Source organism: Eptatretus burgeri, chromosome 15 (genome assembly GCF_056783735.1).
Source record: "Eptatretus burgeri isolate ZD-2024b chromosome 15, Ebu_testis_v1, whole genome shotgun sequence".
Classification (NCBI taxonomy): Eukaryota; Metazoa; Chordata; class Myxini; order Myxiniformes; family Myxinidae; genus Eptatretus; species Eptatretus burgeri.
The window spans coordinates 16846174-16865120 of NC_140975.1; the positions used below are offsets into that span (position 1 = coordinate 16846174).

At 43.5% G+C, this 18947-nt stretch overlaps 1 protein-coding gene across 4 annotated transcripts; it reads right to left on the bottom strand.

The window, feature by feature from the left end:
• Nucleotides 1-492: 492 nt before the first annotated feature.
• ELOVL4 (ELOVL fatty acid elongase 4) lies at nt 493-18936 on the bottom strand. Of its 4 annotated transcripts, none has more exons than XM_085855989.1 (9): nt 18537-18935; nt 18210-18300; nt 13316-13407; nt 12187-12374; nt 8455-8535; nt 7046-7217; nt 4056-4183; nt 2457-2574; nt 493-2311 (listed from the first exon to the last, which is right to left on the bottom strand). In XM_085855989.1, the coding sequence occupies exons 3-9, from the start codon at nt 13380-13382 to the stop codon at nt 2064-2066; spliced, it is 1002 nt and encodes a 333-aa protein (XP_085712115.1). In that variant the 5' UTR covers nt 13383-13407; nt 18210-18300; nt 18537-18935; the 3' UTR covers nt 493-2063. The 4 variants fall into 4 exon arrangements, with proteins under 4 accessions (XP_085712115.1, XP_085712112.1, XP_085712116.1 ...); XM_085855986.1 differs by having other exon boundaries at nt 18210-18318; XM_085855990.1 differs by lacking the exon at nt 18210-18300 and having other exon boundaries at nt 18481-18936.
• Between the last annotated feature and the right edge of the window lie 11 nt (nt 18937-18947).

The following is an 18947-nucleotide window of genomic DNA, read 5'->3' on the forward strand; positions in this document are numbered from 1 at the left end:
ATATGCTTTTGAAAGTTGGTAATGCTTTTAACTTTATTCCTAATTGCTCTCTTTATAGCTCAAGCTCATCATTTTCATAAATTCTCTAGCACGCAGAGACAACACCCATCTTTTAAAATCCAGCATCCATGGACATAGACAAAGCCTTTCAAGATCCAAAATTATTAACTACATCAAATCATGAACGCTGACTCGAACTTCCTCGAGTCCATTCGTTTCCAAACTGCCACTGTCGCCTTTTTGCTGAGACAAAGGGTTAATGCCCGAAACGTCAGCTGCTCTTTGCTTCCTACGGATTTCATCCATTGTTTTACCTGTCCGCCAATGCATAGCAACAGTCGCCTTCACCGGTAAGACTAGTTCATTCTTCAATTGTAGCTGCCTGCACGGGTTGAAGGATTAAGTCGAACCCAGAAGCTTCAGGAAATGGAACTTAGAGGTTTGTGGTAAATTTTTTTAAAGTTAACTCTGCCTGTTTGTTTGTTGTTTTCATTTCTTTTTTTCAGATGCAAGTCAATATTTTAGACATTGCAACAGAAGTCTTATGGTTTATCTGTTTTAAATAGGGTCACACATTATCCCTTTCCATGCACGTGTGCATATCAGGCAGTTGGCCATCAAATTGCCAGTTAGTGTCACCATCGTAACCCCATTGGCTCATGATTTGGAAGAAACTTGGGTATAAATCCCTTATATCTGGCATATGTCTGTTGTCCACCAATCCCCTTGCGATTTATGTCAGAGTACGCTCATGTCTACCAACGTCTGGATCCTCTATCTAATTTATGTAAAAGCTTTGTTAAGAGCCTTGGATTAATGTAAACCAAATAAATAAATAAATATGGAAGTCAATTGCTGAATACCTTTCACAGTTCTGCAAAGAAACTTCAGGTCGACTAAAATGAATGCAATTAATTAATTAGACATTCAGGGCATTGTGTATGAAGAAGAAGCATTTTTGTCAATATAACGAAGAAAGCCCGGTGTGCTTTGTGTCATGTCCCTGAGCACCAAACCGTTTGTACAAATCCACCGATCAATCCTCTCATTTAAGCCCAAACTACGAGCTTCCCAATTATCTGATCATTATATAACCACAATCGACGGTACCTTGATGCGGTTGCGAGCAGTCCAAAGGGGGTCTATCAAATCAAATACACTTTGATTAAGGATATTCCAGTGCATATACGAGATGGATTTTATGACTTGTTTTCGTCCAAGCCATATGGTGGTGGTAACTCTACGCTTCTAATACCAGCTGTTATTGGTTCTTATCCTCTGGCATGTTCATGACTTGGTGTTCAAATCATCCAGCAGTTTGAAAGATTTGAACCAAGGAGTTGCATTTGGGAGAGTTTAGTGGTGTGACACTCCTTGACTAGCGGTGCATGATTCTGGGTATAAAACCCGGCGGTATAATAGTTTGATCGTCCGCACCAAATCTGGGAGGCTGGCGGTTCAATCATGGCCGAGTCATACCAAAGACTAAAAATGGTATGTGCTGCTTTGTTTGATGTTCAGCATTTAAAAGGATAAGAGCACAAACAATCCCTGTAGGGAGGAAGACATTCCTCCCTTGGAAATGCCCTGCTGAGTGTGGTGAGACAGCTGGTGCCATTGTTGTGGCATCACTGGTACCCAGAGTGCCCTGGCAAGTGACGGCACTTCCCCCTAGCTCACTGGTCTCATCTAATAGTCCTGTGTTGTGTCGCGTGCATTTGTTTGTAGCTGAGATGTGCAAGTGGCCGTTCCACTTCAAGCCTTAGATTCTGTTAAAAAAAAGAAAAAGTGGAGGAAAGAATCTTAAAAAATGTGAAAAAAAAAAAAAATCAGCTCCACAAAACCTTTGTACTTTGACTCGACTGAAAGACAAACCACATGGATGTGTTTACATGCATTTGTGACTCACCCTTGAAGATAAATACCAAATTTTCCCACATTTGTCGTAATTGACTGAAAAGGCCAATTCCAGCACCACTCGTAATACAAGCCGATTTGGCCTAAGAAAGCCTCTCCGACCTGTACCGCATGGAAATCACCCACAGTGACTCCAAATGTCTCCATTAATCCTTTTTCCCCTTGCCCCTGTGCCGTCTACGACGACCCCCAGATTCCTGTGCAGGCCCTTCCTGCCCGTTGAGTTTGCTACCATGTGACGTTCCGTCGTGTTTGCTGCTCTCCGTACGTGGCTGGGAGGGAGATACCACAAGGTGGGCGGGTCCTCCGTTCACGGCCATGTGTTTGATACGTCCCTGCTCGGGGTGGCCGCCTGAGCGCTTGTTTACCTGATATGTGCGATAATAAAATTCGCCTGCAAGAGAGGGGTCGCAGAGCAGAGAGGGTCTACAGTGGAGTGACAGGCATTTGTGACAATATTGTTCTCTTTCATGCTGCAAAGTCAAAGTTTTAAAATTGTGTTAAGGGCCACAGATGGTGATTCCACATGGGAGACTCACCAAAAAGAACAATGAAGGACGCAGAGTACACCATCAGCGACCAGTGCATCCATTTGGGGAAGGGACAGTCCACGTAGAGGGAATAAGCGGTGTGGCCGATTGAAATGTGGAACTGGATCTGATAATGGGGAAATGGGGGAGAGATGGTATAAAGTGAGTATTTTTTGCATTACTACTTTATGACAAGCATGGTGTTGCAGAACAGAACTACAGGGGGAGCACGCGGGAGAGTGCAAAACCTCCGCCGCCAATACTGCTGGGTCACTTAAGTGAACCTTATATCTTACTCATTAAATATGATGTCAACAGTGCTGACAGAGTTATAGTTCTTTTCTCCAACATTTTTTTTTGGGGGGGGGGGGAGGGTTGGAAATCACAAAACATGTAAAAATGCAAAAAAAAAAAAAAAAACAAAAAAAAAACAAATCGAAATTTTGTTGAAAAAAAAGCTGCAAAATTTTTTCTCTCTAAATTTTTTTTGGGGGGGGGGTTGGAAATCACTTAACATGTAGAAATGCAAAAAATCTTTTTTTGTGGGGTGAGGGGGGTTGGAAATCACTTAAAACATGTAAAAATGCAACAAAAAAAAATTCTCTATTTTTTTTTTTGGGGGGGGGGGGGTGGAAATCACTTAAAATACGTAGAAATGTAAAAAAAAAAAAATTTTTCTCCAACAATTTTTTTGGGGGAGGTTGGAAATCACTTAAAACATGTAGAAATGAAAAAAAGAAAAATTCTTTTTTTTGGGGGGGGGGGGGTTGGAAATCACTTAAAACGTAGAAATGCAAAAAAAAAAAAAATTCTCTAAATTTTTTTTTTTTTTTTGAGAGGGGGTTTGGAAATCACTTAAAACATGTAGAAATGCAAAAAGAAAAATTCTTTTTGGGGGGGGTGGAAATCACTTAAAACGTAGAAATGCAAAAAAAAAGAAAAAGACATTTTCTCTAACAATTTTTTTTTGGGGGGGGAGGGTTGGAAATCACTTAAAACATGTAGAAATGCAAAAAAAAAAATTCTTTTTGGGGGGGGGTAAATTCTTTGGGGGGGTTGGAAATCACTTAAAACATGTAGAAATGCAAAAAAAAAAAAAAATTCTCTAAATTTTTTTTGGGGGGGGGGGTAACAATTTTTTTTGGGGGGGTTGGAAATCACTTAAAACATGTAGAAATGCAAAAAAGATAAATTCTTTTTTGGGGGGGTAACAATTTTTTTTGGGGGGGGGTTGGAAATCACTTAAAACATGTAGAAATGCAAAAAAGATAAATTATTTTTTGGGGGGGGGTTGGAAATCACTTAAAACATGTAGAAATGCAAAAAAAAAAAAAAAAAACATTTTCTCTAACAATTTTTTTTTGGGGGGGGGGCCCAAGTCCAAAATTTAATGGCATGATCCTTGGACCATACCTAACCCCCCCCCCCCCACCAAGTTTCGTCGAAATCCGTCGAGGAGTTTTTCCGTAATACTGTTCACAAACAAACAAACAAACAAACAGAAAGGGGTGAAAACAGTAACCTCCATCCATCTTCGAAGATGGCGGAGGTTAATAAGCAAAACATATTGGCTTCCTGCAAGCAGGTGATGCTTGGTGCGGGACAAACCAGCTGCAGAATGGTCAGGTACTTCTTCCACCACAGATACTTATGGAAGGCAGGACCCAATGCTGAGAGTCCATAGTAAGTGTACATGATGACATGAATTGCTGCATTCAAGTGGGCTCCAAAGAATGCTGCAGATACAGATGGATGGGAAAACATCCGCCTTGCCGATGCATTAGCAATTCAAATTACCTACAACACCACGTGATAAAAAAATCATTCACCATGCCTTAAACACGTGACATCATCTCCAACAAAATGGCCGTCACATAAAGCCGAGACCAACGGTCATAAAAACTCCCAGTTCCTGTCGTTCTATCACCGGTGTACGTTCCAGTTTCTGGCATCTACAATTAACCAGTCATACTTCAAGGGCACCCGTCCCGAAGTAGTGATGAGTTCTGTCATTCTGAGTGCCCAATTATGTCGCATTGATCCTCATTGTATCAATTAATTTATTTAAAGGTGGAATGAAATTCCAAGGCTGAATATTTATTAAGTCCTATATTCACAAAGTTATTTTGTATTCACAAGATAACTTGCGTGAAAAAAGTAACCTGGTGATGGGTTTTCAAAAAATATGAACATGAACAAGAACAGTCCACTCGGTAGAGCCGCATCACTCCACTAAGCTGAACAGTTGACGTTAGATATCCCGCTGATCGGCTGTATCTGCATCCAGACCTTTTCCAAATTCTCATCAGCTTGTACTTGTCATCTACCCAACTCATCCACCAAGTTTTGTCATAATCCATCCATAACTTTTTGAAATATTGTACTATATATCGTTTTTGTCTCCATCTCTCAATTGTGAAGAATCACTTAAAAAATAAAATTCTCGTATCCGAAAGATTAGATTAAAAATCTAATCTATTCAACCTTGTCACACACCCAACTTGTCCACCAGCTCACAGGCAGACAAGGGTGAAAACATAACTTCCATCCACCATCGATGGCGGAGGTAAGGAGGCTCTCTGAGAATGACATGGTATGACTATTATACCTTGTAGATAAACTAGCAAGCCCATGGGCCGCAGGCCTACTTTTTGTTAAGTTGGTCGTAGCTTCAATGTTTTTTTTATTTTTAAATTCTGAAAACTGGGAAACATGTACAGTGAAGGTGTATTGACGTCACTTGCCAGGAGCCAACTACAGTGTACCTCGACCTCGCACAGTCAATCGGCAACGAAGCAGAGTTCACGCTTGCTTTGTCTGGGGATTTATCGATGCGAATAATGAAAACGTTTTTCTTGACCCTGCACTGACTGAGTCCTTTGCGATTAATACAGTATCATTTTCAACTATGTATGATCAGTGATTGGGAAGGAGATGCAAAAATGGCACACAGACTGTGGATCTTATTATATAGATAAGCAATGTTCTCAAGGCGAGTCTGAGTTGTCAACATTCATTGTATTTAGAGAAGACAGACAAAAATGGCACAGACTTATCAACTTTGCATTTTTAGTTGAAGTTTTTTTTTTCCATTACGTAATTATAAATCAATCTGGTGCACATTTGTGGTGCTATCATGTAACCACCAATGGAACTGCAAGCTGGCGTAAGCACGGTCGGGGTTATGTGACTTGTAGATGTTTTTTTTTTTTGAATAAAATTAGAAACAATACTGAACTTTCGAAATGGCATATGAATGCTAACGAGGCCTTTTGTACACATGCTGTGTATGCGTTTTCAGTGACGAGGTTGTGCTCACCGGGCATTTTTAACCTGCCGTCGCGAGGTCGTAATCTGTAATTCAAAGTCTTTTAAAACAATTTTTTTAAAGTTGATTTTAAACTTACCCTCTGCATTTACAATCCCCAGATATGACCTGCCCATCAGTAAACCAGACACTTTGTCTCTCTCCAACTCCCATTGTGAAGAGGTGTACCCCAGCTTTCTTTCAGGTTCTTTTCCAAGTATCTTTGGCTTCTTTTTGGAAGCTTTGTGAGCCATTTTAGGTAACAATCCTTCCCACATATGTACAATATATGCAAACAATGCCCCAAAGATCGCTCTTTCTCGGGCTATCTGCACATACGCACCGAGCATTCTGGGATGGATTACGTCATTTTGAAAGTCCCGTGTCGAGGCACTGGTTGTGAAACAGTAGTTACCCTTGTTATACTAGCTTGGGATGGCTCGTGCTGTCCTTTGTATTTGTTTTGTTTTTTTCTCAACCAATTATGCTGTATCGAGCAGGAACAAACACTTCACATCTAATCCTCATCGTATTCCAAGGCCAATCCTGATCGCAGTCTTTTCAGTGAAATGTTCTGAACCTGAAGTTCACCCGTTTCACTCATATGTACCACACCCACTGCCTTTTCTCTTTTTAAACTCCCGTCCGTTGGTAATGTGGCCGTGATCCGCCCAGTCTAGAAAGCTTCAAACAATGCAACATTTTGTGGTCATTTACAAAGCCCATTGATAACTATGAAGATGAGTGATAACATGGTATATCTTAATCTCAATAGCAGATGTACTGATCGTTGCACTGATCAATAGTACTGATCGCTTCACACAAGCCAATTCCTTGAGCCACAGCCCCACTGCTATGAGTATGAGAGCAACATTGACTACTGTGCTGGAAGTCGTTTGACACATGAGGAAAAACGCCGACCATCTCCATTATTTGTGATTTTTCACCAAATTTAATTCCAACGGTTTCAAAATACACGTACCCACCTCTTGATTTTCAAAAAGAGAAACGGAAAACAAATTGAGAATCCATGTTACACAACCTTGAAGAGACTGACGTTTTGAGTTGAGCTTTACATTCATTTTCAAAAGGAAATGTTGTGGATGGGACAGCCAGCTTATTATCCCCCCTCCAGTGGCAATTTAAGATGGATTCCATTCTTTCAGGATTTGACTTTTCTTGACATAATCTTCATATTATACGAGAGTTCCTGGTTTTCATCTTTTACAACACCTCACAAATAACTCGTCGATTGACCGACCTTCCTTCCTCTTTTAAAGGGAGTACTTACATTGTCCGCCAGCGACCCATTTGAGGCCGATCCACCAGAGCATGAACATGGTAACATGATGGTACACATGCAGAAAGGACACGTGTCCAAATTTCTTCCGTAGAACGAACAACACCGTGTCCACGTATTCGACTCCCTTGGAGATGTAGTACCACCACAGAGCCGCAGCAATCTGTGGACATGTAGAAAGGAATCTCAGTGGGAATTGCGATTATAACTTGAGTGAAGTCGATGGCACGCCATCACAAATCCCCATGCTTCCCACCGAAAGCAAAGCTGAAAGGTGGCAAAACGTTCCACCAGGAATGACCAAATATCAAATTTTGAGATTATTAATTTTCTGTTTTGACCCCTCTGACCCAAAGTTCCATGCCCCCTGGGGCATGAACCAAGGATCAAATCCCAAAAATCTTTAAGCATTTCATGCATCCCTAAATGCTGATGGTATAAACTAAGTTTCATTTAAGAAATGTGCCTGCAATTGCATTTTTTGCTATTTGAACTTTTGAACCGCCCCGGTGGGCGGGGCCAAAAATGATACTGCTCTTGCACCTTCATGCCATGTGTTGATCATAACTACCAAGTCTGGTGAATTTTTGCACAACCTTGTATGAGGGGATAGCGTGATGAATGAACAGACAGACAGGCAGATGGATGGATGTATAGACGGAGCCGATTACAACATCAGGATAACCGAGCCGGGATAACTAGAACCGCACTCTGTAGAGCCCATAGTCTCATGTCGCACGTTCATTCTGAACAAAAACTGGAAAAAAAAACATCGTTAACTGAAAATGCTACTACTTATGGCCCACATACATTGCCATTATACATAGCTTGATTGATTAAAGATTGATTATTAGGATACTTAATGACCACTTTTGTGCACATCAAGGCTAAATTGCATCATTGAAGATGGATATGAAAACAAAATTCAAACTATATTTCCCCACGGCGAGTCAATCATATGGATGAAGTTTTGCATTGATCCGTTTTGCGGTTCTGGAGAAGATTTTTTTTTTCCGATTTTATTTTCAATCGAACATGGCCGCCAGACCAAGTGACCAATGACATCATAAATTTAATTCTTCACTCACATCGGGCCGTACATTAGCTTTATGAAGTTTCAGATTTTTCGGATAAGGATTGCGATTCAACCAATTATGTCTGGAATACAACTTTACCGATGACGTCATCATGATCACCTTATGTACCTCATGGAGACAGAAAGATGGGCATTAGAATTGTCTCGCAACCCCTTTGAGGCGAGGGTTGTGAGACTACTTTCTCTGCAACCTAACAATAGGAGCCCTCAACATAATTTTTCCTCCCCAACCTCTCCCTCTACCATCTCAAGGGCCCAGTTGCAATTTTCACAGATAAAATGGTGAGAAGTTTTATCATCATACCCTCATCTCATTGATATCGTTCGTGTAAGACACCGGTTGACAGACGTAGCTGTAGTTTGCTGCTCTCGCTGCCATGAAGAGCTGTGCACACACATGTGCATACACATATATGCACAAGTTTAAAAGACATCACATTGCGGTGCTTATAATTCAACTGAACACTTTTATTATAAAACATCAACATAATGGAATTAATAAGATTAAAACTATTGTCCCACCAAATACTATGGGATCATATATAAAAAAAGACTTCCTAATGTTTTGCAGGAAGGACATTAAGCAACATCTTTCTTACTATCAACCAAAAGTGGATCCTAAAGACAAATGGGAAAACTTTAAAACGACCTGGTTTTCTGAAGGTTGCTGTGTTGTTTAGTTATTTTTTTGCCCTCAATGTTGATGTTTATGAGCTGGCAGGATAGCCTAGAGGTATGCACACTCACACTTGAGCTCTATAGCTGGGATGGGATTTGAACCCAGGCCAGAAAGCCACCCTGGTGTTTTGCATGCATGGTTGAAGCATTAGCGTGTGTACCGTCCATTGAGACCAAAGGACCTGTTTATCTGCCAGCACAGAGCGTTGGTGGACGTGAAAATCCCTTGGCATCTTTTGGGAAGAATAGGCAAGTGATCGCTGGCATTCTGAACAAAATACAAATTTCTTCCCTGAATAACTGCTGAGAAAGCAACGGTAAAGCACCTAGCATAACTCTTGCTAACAGACTGCTTCAACAACATTGACACCGTCAACAGTATGGCACATTAATGGTGATATCGATCGAGGTACAATGCTATGTCTGGTCGTCATCGGCTATCCCTCAATGCAAGGATGATGTCTGCCAGGGTGAGAAGTCATGGGTGAGACTCAAGATGGCTGAATGATCAAATCTGTGCTCCACATGTTTTTCCATAGATGAGGCACCTGATCCCTTGAGAAGTGTTAGGATCTCAGAAAGGTTGTTGTCGACATTCTTTTCTCCTCCGTCGTTTCACAACTTCCTGGGCAAGCGTATTCTCCTCAAAACAACCTGGAGCTTGGTGCATGATGAGACACCATTGCGGTCTGTTGCTAGTCAGCCAGCTGTTCCCAATTTGTAGGGTTGACGTTTCTCTTCTTGAGGTATGCTTTCAGGGTGTCTTTGTAGCACTTCCTTTCTTCTCTGCGGGTCCTCTTTCCATGTTTTAGTTGAGAGAAGAGGACTTGCTTTGGGAGACAAGCATCATCCATCGGTACAAGGTGACGAGACCAGTGGAGTTGATGTTTAATGATCTTCACCTCAACGCAACTAGTGTTAGCTATACAGAGGATACTGGCATTGGTGTGGCGGCGTGACGGTCTTTCCATCCGATGCGTAAGATCTTCCTGAGGCAGCGTTGTTGAAACCATTCCAGGCATTGAAGATGATTTTGTTTTGTCACCCACGTCTCAACCAGAGATGACAGTGGGGACAACCACTGCATTATTGATCAGGATCTTGTTCTGTCAGTAAAGTCATGTCAAAGTGGTTTTCTGAAGAATGCTCTGGCACAGCTAATTCTTTGTTCGATCTCTACATCAGCATGTTCGGTGTGGGAAATGTTCTATATTTTCCAGGCGTTTTCCACCAAAGATGATTTGTGGGGTGAAGGGGAGGGGGATCGAGTTTGAAGCTTTTGCACGAGTGATAATCCACCAGCCTTAAAGCCCTCAACAGGGATGCTGTCTCGGCCTGGTGGCTTGTTCTTTGTATGGGTGATGGCACACCAAACTTCCTTGGGGGAGGGGTCAGCAAGAAGTTCAATCACTAGATGTTTAGGAATATATTCAATGGTGGCAGCTGAGACCTCAGAGTGCTGGTTCAACAGTCTTGAAGTGCTCCTTCCTGCATTGCTTGATGGCTACATTATCCTTCAGAAGGGTGGAGCCATCTTGGGATCGTAGAGGGGTTGGACCATTGTGTTCTGGCTCAGAGATGGTTTTTGTTGCTTGGAAAGAAGCTTCTCATATCATGTTGATCAGTGAGACTGGATTCCCATGGCCTTCACTTGCCAGCACTGGCTATTGATGTTACGTAGATTCCTTTGAACGAGAGCTTTAAGCTGGTGGTAAGCTTCTTGTCTTTTCTCGTTGGAGGATTATTTTTGCCAAGAGTAGAACGCGTTTCTCTTTTGGTGGATAAGTGCTAAGACTTCCTCATTCTGTTGGACGATGTCACAGATTTGGTGATGACGAGTAGAATATCCAATCGATTCAGCACATGCCTTATGAATCGTGGTCTTGAGCTCTTCCCAGTGTGCTTGAACATCGACGATATCTGGTTGGTCAGAGAGCCCTTTAGTAAGACGTCACTGAAAAGTATCCTTGGTAGCTTGGTTTGCTGTGCTTTGATGTTGCATTTATTCCACATTACTTTTGGTTGTTTACGGTGTTATGCTGCGAGCCACATATTCATGAATTATCTAACTAAATGATCTGTCCAGCAGTCATCTGTTGCTCTTCGGGCTCGTGTGATGTGGACATCGACACTATCACGTGCTCCGAATATGAGAGTCAAGAATGTGCCAGTGTTTGGATCGTGGATGTTTCCAAGTGAACTTGTATTTATGAATCTGTCTGAAAGTGATATTCATGATCAGAAAATTATGCTCCACACATTTGCTGAGGAGGATGCCGTTGAAATTGACTTTTCCCAATAGTGCTGCTCCAAAATTTGGAGTGTCGTCTTAGTCTTGCAATAAAATCACTCATGAGGATGAACTTGTCTTGCTTAGCTGTGGCAGTCAGGACTGCATCAAGAGCATAGTAGAACTGCTGCTTATTGTCTTCATTATTGTTAAGTGTAGGGACATACACACTGATTGTGGCATACTGGTTGTGACTGAGCTTGAGGTGAAGGATCATAAGGCATTTGTCAATACCCGGAAGGAGCACTGATAGCTCGTTGGCAATATTGTTCTTTACGGCAAAGCCGATCCAATGTATGCATCTCTCTTCAGATGGTTTTCCTTTCCAAAAGAATGTTTCCACATTCATGTTCTTTGAGCTGGCCTTCATCTGCTTAACTGGTCTCACTTAAAGCAGCAATATAAATATCGTATCTTGTGAGCTCTCAGGACAGTTAATATTCACAGACCCCATTCGGGTGAGAACATTTTGAGAAGGTTTTGGGTGAGAAGGTGACAAACTTCATTACTGGTGGCAAGCCACCATTCCAAGTAGCAGAATTATTTGCATAGTTTCATAAGTTCTGACCGCGCGCACAAAGTGTGATCCCGCTGGACATAGTCATCTGCCTTCACAGCCACAGAGGACTGACAGGTCCTCAAGCACGTCTGTTCTGCCGTTGGGGTCTTCAGAGGTTTGGACCACACTTTGTCTGGGACCTCGCCTCAGACCTGGTCATCAACGGTGACCCTACCAGGAGTACGAGACTCCAGACGACTTAGCCATAAGGGTCATTGGAACACACCAGTCTCTCCACCACGATAAGGTGGTGGTCCGACCAGAGGTCTCTGATCCACCACCATACTGCAACTCAAATAGCCTACTCAATAATGGATTATTATCACTCATCAGCAAACAATAAACATCCCCCCATCGTGATGTCATACTTTCCAAATTTCACCAAATAATTTCAGTGCTTAGCTTGTAAAAAAACACTCCTTATACTGAATGGTACACCAAATTACTGCACCGACATGATTTTATCCTACAAGTTCATGGGAAAACTAATCCAATGATGAGCAACCTACCTCTGATGCGATGTAGAGGTTAAGGAGAAGCACAGCAAAGTTATACACAACCAGAAGACCCCTCAGTTGAAAAGCGTCATGGCCATGCATGAGCCGTGGTCCCAACCAGACGAACAGCAGATAAAGCAGAGAGATGCACAGCGTGGGAATCGGAGACTGCATCAGGGGCCAGTCGGCCACGCGCTTGTCTGTGGGGGCACAATCCTAGGTGCTGTTATTGGCAACAGTTCAGGTCCCAAATGTACTGATTGCACTGCAGATAAGGGAACTATGACACAAATAAAAACTAGAACAGCACTCAGTAGAGCGCAAACCTCTGCCGGTCTGAACAGTTTACTTTTTGTATCCCACTGATGGGCCGGATCTGCATCCGGACTTGAACAAAAATCTAATCGGCTTGCTCTTGTCACCTACCCAACTCATCCACCAAGTTTTGCCATGACCCATCCATAACGATTTGAGATAACATGCTACATATCGTTTTTGGTCCCATCTCTCAATGGTGAAGAATCACTTTTAAAATTCTAGTATCCAGATCGTCACCAAAAGCGAATCATTTTGTCCTTGACACACAGCCAAACTCTTCACCAAGTTTCATCCGAATCTGTCCATAACTTTTTTTTAGATATCCTGCTCACAAACAAACAAACAAACAAACAGACAGACAGAGGTGAATACATAACGTCCATCCACATTCGGCGGCGGAGGTAATAACTTTAGTAATTGTGCTTCCCCATGTTTCCATTCAAGTTACATAAACTACCAATGGGCTTTATATGAGCATGGTACTGTCCCACAGACCAACTCTTGTCGAAAAAGCACAATGGGACATTTTGGTCAACAGGTGTGGGCAGACAGTACAGCCAGATCAATGTCCCTGCTGAAGGATGGTGTGCTCAGTCACAAAGCAAACGCTGCTCCCATTGGACCGGAATGGCAGTTTTGTAGTAAGATCCGACTTTACCAAGAGCCAATTTCAGGAGCATTCTGCTCAGAGGTGACTACACCACTTCAGTAGGAAGTAAAAACCCGTGCCCAAATACTGCACATTACAAATCACCTTCACCTGAAACTGTACCTCAATGAAACCCTGTTACCAATGGATGCTTCAAGGTTCTGCAAAATGTACCTGCGAATGCAAGCGCCCATTTGTAAAATGCCATTCCTTCAGAAATGTACTTGGTGGTGACGTCCATAACTGCAGCTCCGTGGGCTCTGAATCTGGTTGGTACAAGATCACAAAACATCCAACTACCTTCATAAATATTTATACTCTCAAAAAAGGTCCTTTTTCCAGGTGTTTCACATCATTTTACCTCCTCATTGAGCCTCACAAATAGACATTCAACATGTTTGTGAAGGGCAACATGCTATCGTTTACTATTTTTCCCTCGATTGCTAAATCAATGTTGATGAAATCGGTCAACAAGACATCAATAACAAAACCCATGCAACCAGAACTGCATTTTTTTTTGTATAACTGTAAGCCATTTATGGTTCTTTTCACACAAATTTGAGATTGTGAACATGTTTTTTTTGCAAAACCCTCAATCCAAGTCTCAACGTTTGACACAAGATTCAATTGAATGAGTCTTGTTAATCAAAATCAAAGCATTTGTTTGCAGCAGAAGGCAATCCATTGTAATTGCATTCATCTATACCTCACATGTGCAAATGCAAATTGCTGAATCGTTCAATCACCCATCAGACTTCAATCATGAATCAGAGACCAAAGGTGAATTCACAGTTGTTGGTGAGAAATGGAACAGGTCAGAGAGGAAGGACGTGAAAGACGAGGGAATGACAATCATTCGAATCTTCAGGAATTGGAATAGGAAAGTGGCCATACATCTAATTTCTGTATTCTTTCACAGTAATTTATAGATTAGAAGGAAAACCCCCTTCTGGTGGCCAAGGACGAATCTTTGCAGCTCATTCGGAGGATGCTGAAGTGGATATGGTGATTGCCAACAACACCATCCCTTTGAGGAAGATTCAGAGCTCAGTCATCCAAGATAATGACACCGCCAGCCTGGACGGCCAAGCGGTTTTTCATTATTAGGAGGCGGACACGTTGATCCTCGGAGATTATGACGCGCGTAGGAAGGGCATGGGGTAATGGCGGTGTAACGGGGGCACAGAAATGGATGCACAGGGGGGTTTATACTCGACCCCCACGACAAATACACCGACAGCCACTTAAAATGAACACATTCAATTAAAATAGACAATATTTACAAAGGACAATCATCAAAATATAACAATATGTGAGGTAAATTGAAGTCCAAGTCGAGGCGCCTCTACACACAGACTTCAATACAAACAAGGGGGAAACAAAATCAAAGAAAATCCCTCCTTTATTCTGGCACTTAGCTTGGCCCAGAGATGGTCTTTGCGGAAGGTGGAATCGTGGCGCTGCTATTTGCACCTGCAGAAGTGCGCAAAATGGTGCCGAGCCGCTCTCTTGTAACGGGAAGGTTCGTCAGGCAATTCGTGAGCGGTATTCAACACCAAGGCTCAGAGACCCCGTGCAGCTTCTTCGTGCGTCGATCGTCCTCACTGACCCGTTGTTTTTCAGAATGGCACCGTTCCCTTCAGTGACATACACTAAGCTTCGGGGTCCATCTCTCATGACCAGCCAAGAGCCAATGGTCACCATCTTGCTTAGTACGTGAGCCAATTCACCTCAGCATGAATACGAGAATTGTGCAGTCTTCTTCATGCGTCAAAGGAAAGCCTGCTATAAAGCCCTGTTCTTACAGGCCATCTCCTCGCTCCGTTCTCTCTCGACCACATGCATCACTTACACCGAGCTTGTGCATTCCTCCTCTACCTCTGACCTCGTGCGTGCGCTCCCAATCTCTCAACTCTCACTGACGTCACACCAAGCCCCCGTTTCCTCCTCCGGGGCATGGCTTGCTCGCACGAAACCCGGGAAGTCGGGGCCTCCACCCGCTCGGTATGTTTGGCTAACTTCTGACGTCATGCCCATTAATCATCAGCCTCAGGGGCGTGACTTCATCCGCAGTCACCCTTGGAGGCGGGGCTTCTACCTGCTCAGCACGTTTGGCTCGCTTGTAAATGCAAAAACGTACGAATAGGTTACAGGCGGGAAATCACATACTGGGGGAACTTATTCTTAATCCATATGTAATTAACACTTAAGCTCACAGTTTCCCTACTTAATTACATCGAGATACACATCCATGAACCAAACAACTCTATTCAATCTGAAGTTTCCTATTATATTCCTCCATCTACCCCCACAACCACAACAATATCTTCACACTGTATGATCTGTGATAGTGGTTGTTTTTTTTTCCAGAGAATAATGGGGGTTGAGGATGGCATCACTCTGCATGATTTTATATATGTGGATGAGGCTAGCTTCAATTTGAACAAACTAAAGATACGTAGGAGGAATGTCATTGGTCACCAAGGCACAAATGATGTACCTGATCAAGGAGGAGGAAATATTGTTCCGGATTTGGACACCTTTTGCACACAAACAGACAGCAGTCCCTAAGCTTAGTTATTTCGATAAGTACTGTATGTGTTTATAGTTAGAATCCATCCCCTATGTCTAATGGGAATTTTGTGTGTGCGCTGCAAGTTATTTTATAGTCAGGTTTTATACATCTACTACAACAACAACAACAACAACAACAACAACAACAAAAACGGCACCGTCCCTCATTCAACCCAGTCGCCATTGCCCACGTGTTTTTGGCTGAAGGCGTGGGCGGAGCCTCCATCACCTCAGATCAAGACTCCGCCCCGAGGAAGGGCATGGAATGTTTCCTCCAGCCAATGAGCGAAGGGCGAGCATCGCACGCACGCCCCAGCCAATGGGAGGCCAGCGTGCCGAAAGCTACTATGGAGCCTCTTCGGGGGGTGGGCCTCCGAGACGCCTCGATACAACCCCCGAGATTTCTCATCCAATCAGGAGGCTGACCACCTCAGGGGCGGCCCCACCCAGCCAGATGGGATGTTTGCCCCTCGGTCAATCTGGAGGCGAGTCCCTCAGAGCGGTTCCCTCGACCCGCGGGAGAGGCGAGGGATAAGTGTAGGTGGCGAGCCGTCAAAAAAGAAAGAAGGAGAAAGAGAAGAAGCCTCGTCTTGCCTGCTGGCGTTCTCATCTACCCGCGGGTGCTCGTCTCGTCTGGTCCGTTCCCGTGCTGGCTGGCGTCTGTTCCATCGTTCATGGTCCCTGGTGCTTGGTGCTACGTTGTTGGCGGTGGGTTCGAGTCCCGCCACCGGACAAGCTCGACCAGACCGCACGAGGCGGACAGGTGCAAGAATAGGCCACTGCCCTCAGCTTGCCTTTCCCTCCCGAGCTGAAGGGCCCAATAAAGGCCGTTGCCACCATTTCTTTGGGTGTGTGTGTGTGTGTGTGTGTGTGTGTGTGTGTGTGTGTGTGTGTGTGTGTGTGTGTGTGTGTGTGTGTGTGTGTGTGTGTGTGTGGCACCAGTTTGTTAAGTAGAACTGTTAAGTGCTTTTCACTCACTGAACATTGCCTGCATTTCTTTTATTCGGATAACTCTGCTCTTTGTGTGCTCCCCTCCCCGATTATTGTTTATAAATAAACCCCCCCGTGTTAAATGTTCCCACTCCTTTTTTGTGCTTTCTCCCATTGACCCAGCACGGTGCGTATTGAGAATTAGTGAGGCCGTCGGTGCCGTAAATCGTTCATTTGGTCTGGTGCGGCTTTGGTAACTTCCGCTCGGTTACGCAGGATCCGAATTGGTAATAGCGACTCGGTTCGGACAAAGTCGGCCGAGGGTGTGGTTTCCCCGGTAGCGAGACTGCGTGGTTATTTAGGTATATTGGAGATCGAGACAATTAACCCTATGCCACACGGTCGAAATATTGGCGTCCACGGTCCGCGAAGGGACCAGTGACCTTTGGAGTTGTCCAAAAGTCACAACCTAAATTCTGGGTGTTCGGTGGGAGATGGCTCTACTGCTCCACCTAGCGGTCGTCCTCGCCACCGAACCCCGGCCTACAACAATATTACCATGGGTGCTGCTATCTCCAGGAATGGTGTTATTTCCCATACAACCACCATTGGCCCATACAGCGCGTCTGCCTGCGTTTTTAGATACAATGTACAATAGTCTTGTAGCCCTCGAGGAGAGAGGACTGGCGGGGGCACAGTTGACAAACTTTGTCATAATGAGACAATGTTAGCTTCCACCACTCTGCTGTTGTTAGGGAGTGGTTTCAAGCTCCCCAACATCTCTCAATGGTGTTCCTCCCACCATACTCTCCGTTCCAGAACCCCATAGAGGAGTTTTTCTCTGCTTGGCGATGGAACCTGAAGGTGTATGACCATTGTCCTCATGACCAAATGACACTACGAGATGCCATGAATGCCGCTTGTCAGGATATCACAGCAGACACTCGTCAAAGATGGCTTTGTCATACAAGACGCCCCCCCCCTACACAAGATGTACTGTGAGGGGAAATATTCTGTGTGATGTTGATGAGAACGTGTGGCCCGACAGAAGTTGTCATAAGGGCACGGACGGTATTTGTTCGGGTACCACAATAGCATTGTTTCCATGGAGATCGTCATGTTAAGTTGTGCCGAGCACTCTGTTCCGTTCGAGTGATTTCTTGAGCGCTTTGAATCAAGCAAGCCGATTGGCAAGCGATAGCAAGCTCCTTGCTAATGGAACACGCCCCAGGTAAAAGTGCAACGACATCTCCCAATGTCTTTGTCCTGCATGTGATGTACATATACAAACTCCCCCATCACCTTAGATCTCACAAACAGACATTACTGTACTCACTGACATATAAACATCGAAAAGGGAGAACAAGAAGGAATTTCACCGATATTCACAGAATGAGTCACACGAAGGATTTACAGTTGAATGAATTCGTGGGACATCGTCACAAACAGGTTCGAATACAAACGTATGACGTTTAAAATAAAATATATATATTTTTTGTATACCTTGTCGAGGTTCGTATGAGAGCTAAAAAGATATTTTGGAAACAATGAAAAATAAATTTACCGATGAACAGGTGTTATGACGTAGAAACGGCCGTTTTGACGTCACACTTCACCACCCAGCCTCCACAGCGCTTCACAGTTCACACCTTGAACTAAACATATATATGGGGCTGCAAAAGTAGGTATACAGTAATGATATACTCCTTCCTGTAATATATATATATATATATATATATATATATATATATATATATATATATATATATATAATTTATGATTGTTCAGGATTTCGCATTAAAACATTCCAACGTCGGTCGGGAAGATAAATATACATTTGTAATAAATCGTGATGAAGAAACCGCCTGAGGTTTGGTTGTTGCAGTCTTACAGAAACGGTGCGATGATGATGTGCAGGTGATGTTCCTGTCTCCTCACGACTGACTCTCTGGAACTCGTCACGATATCCTCCTACAACTACTCCCCCCCCTCCCTAAACGTGCTTGAGAGCGGCCCCCACCCCCGCCACTTGACTTGCACACAAAGCTCTCCTATCACCGACGTCTTACTGACTGACGGGATGAGGCTGCTCGGCTGAGGAAAAAAGCGATGACCTCCAGTCAGAGCACTCGATCGCCCCCTACCGCGCCATCGCTCAAACTGCCTCATTAGCGAATCGTCGCGATGAATGAATCACGGCAATCTTTGTTCTTGTGCAATTGATTTTTTTGAACAATTATTGTCATTGTTGCCGCTGCTGTTTTTCTGGCCTCCCATCCAAGGCTGTATGACTTAAGACTCT

What these genes read in the sequence shown, in the direction of transcription:
- ELOVL4 (XM_085855990.1), bottom strand. Translation starts at nt 13,382, where the DNA reads ATGGACGTCACCACCAAGTACATTTCTGAAGGAATGGCATTTTACAAA. An exon ending in ACGATATCAATGAGATGAGG is followed by an intron (nt 7,218 to 8,454) that starts GTATGATGATAA and finishes ACATGTCCACAG; the next exon opens with ATTGCTGCGGCTCTGTGGTG. An exon ending in ACCTGACCATTCTGCAGCTG is followed by an intron (nt 2,575 to 4,055) that starts GTTTGTCCCGCA and finishes CCCCATTATCAG; the next exon opens with ATCCAGTTCCACATTTCAAT.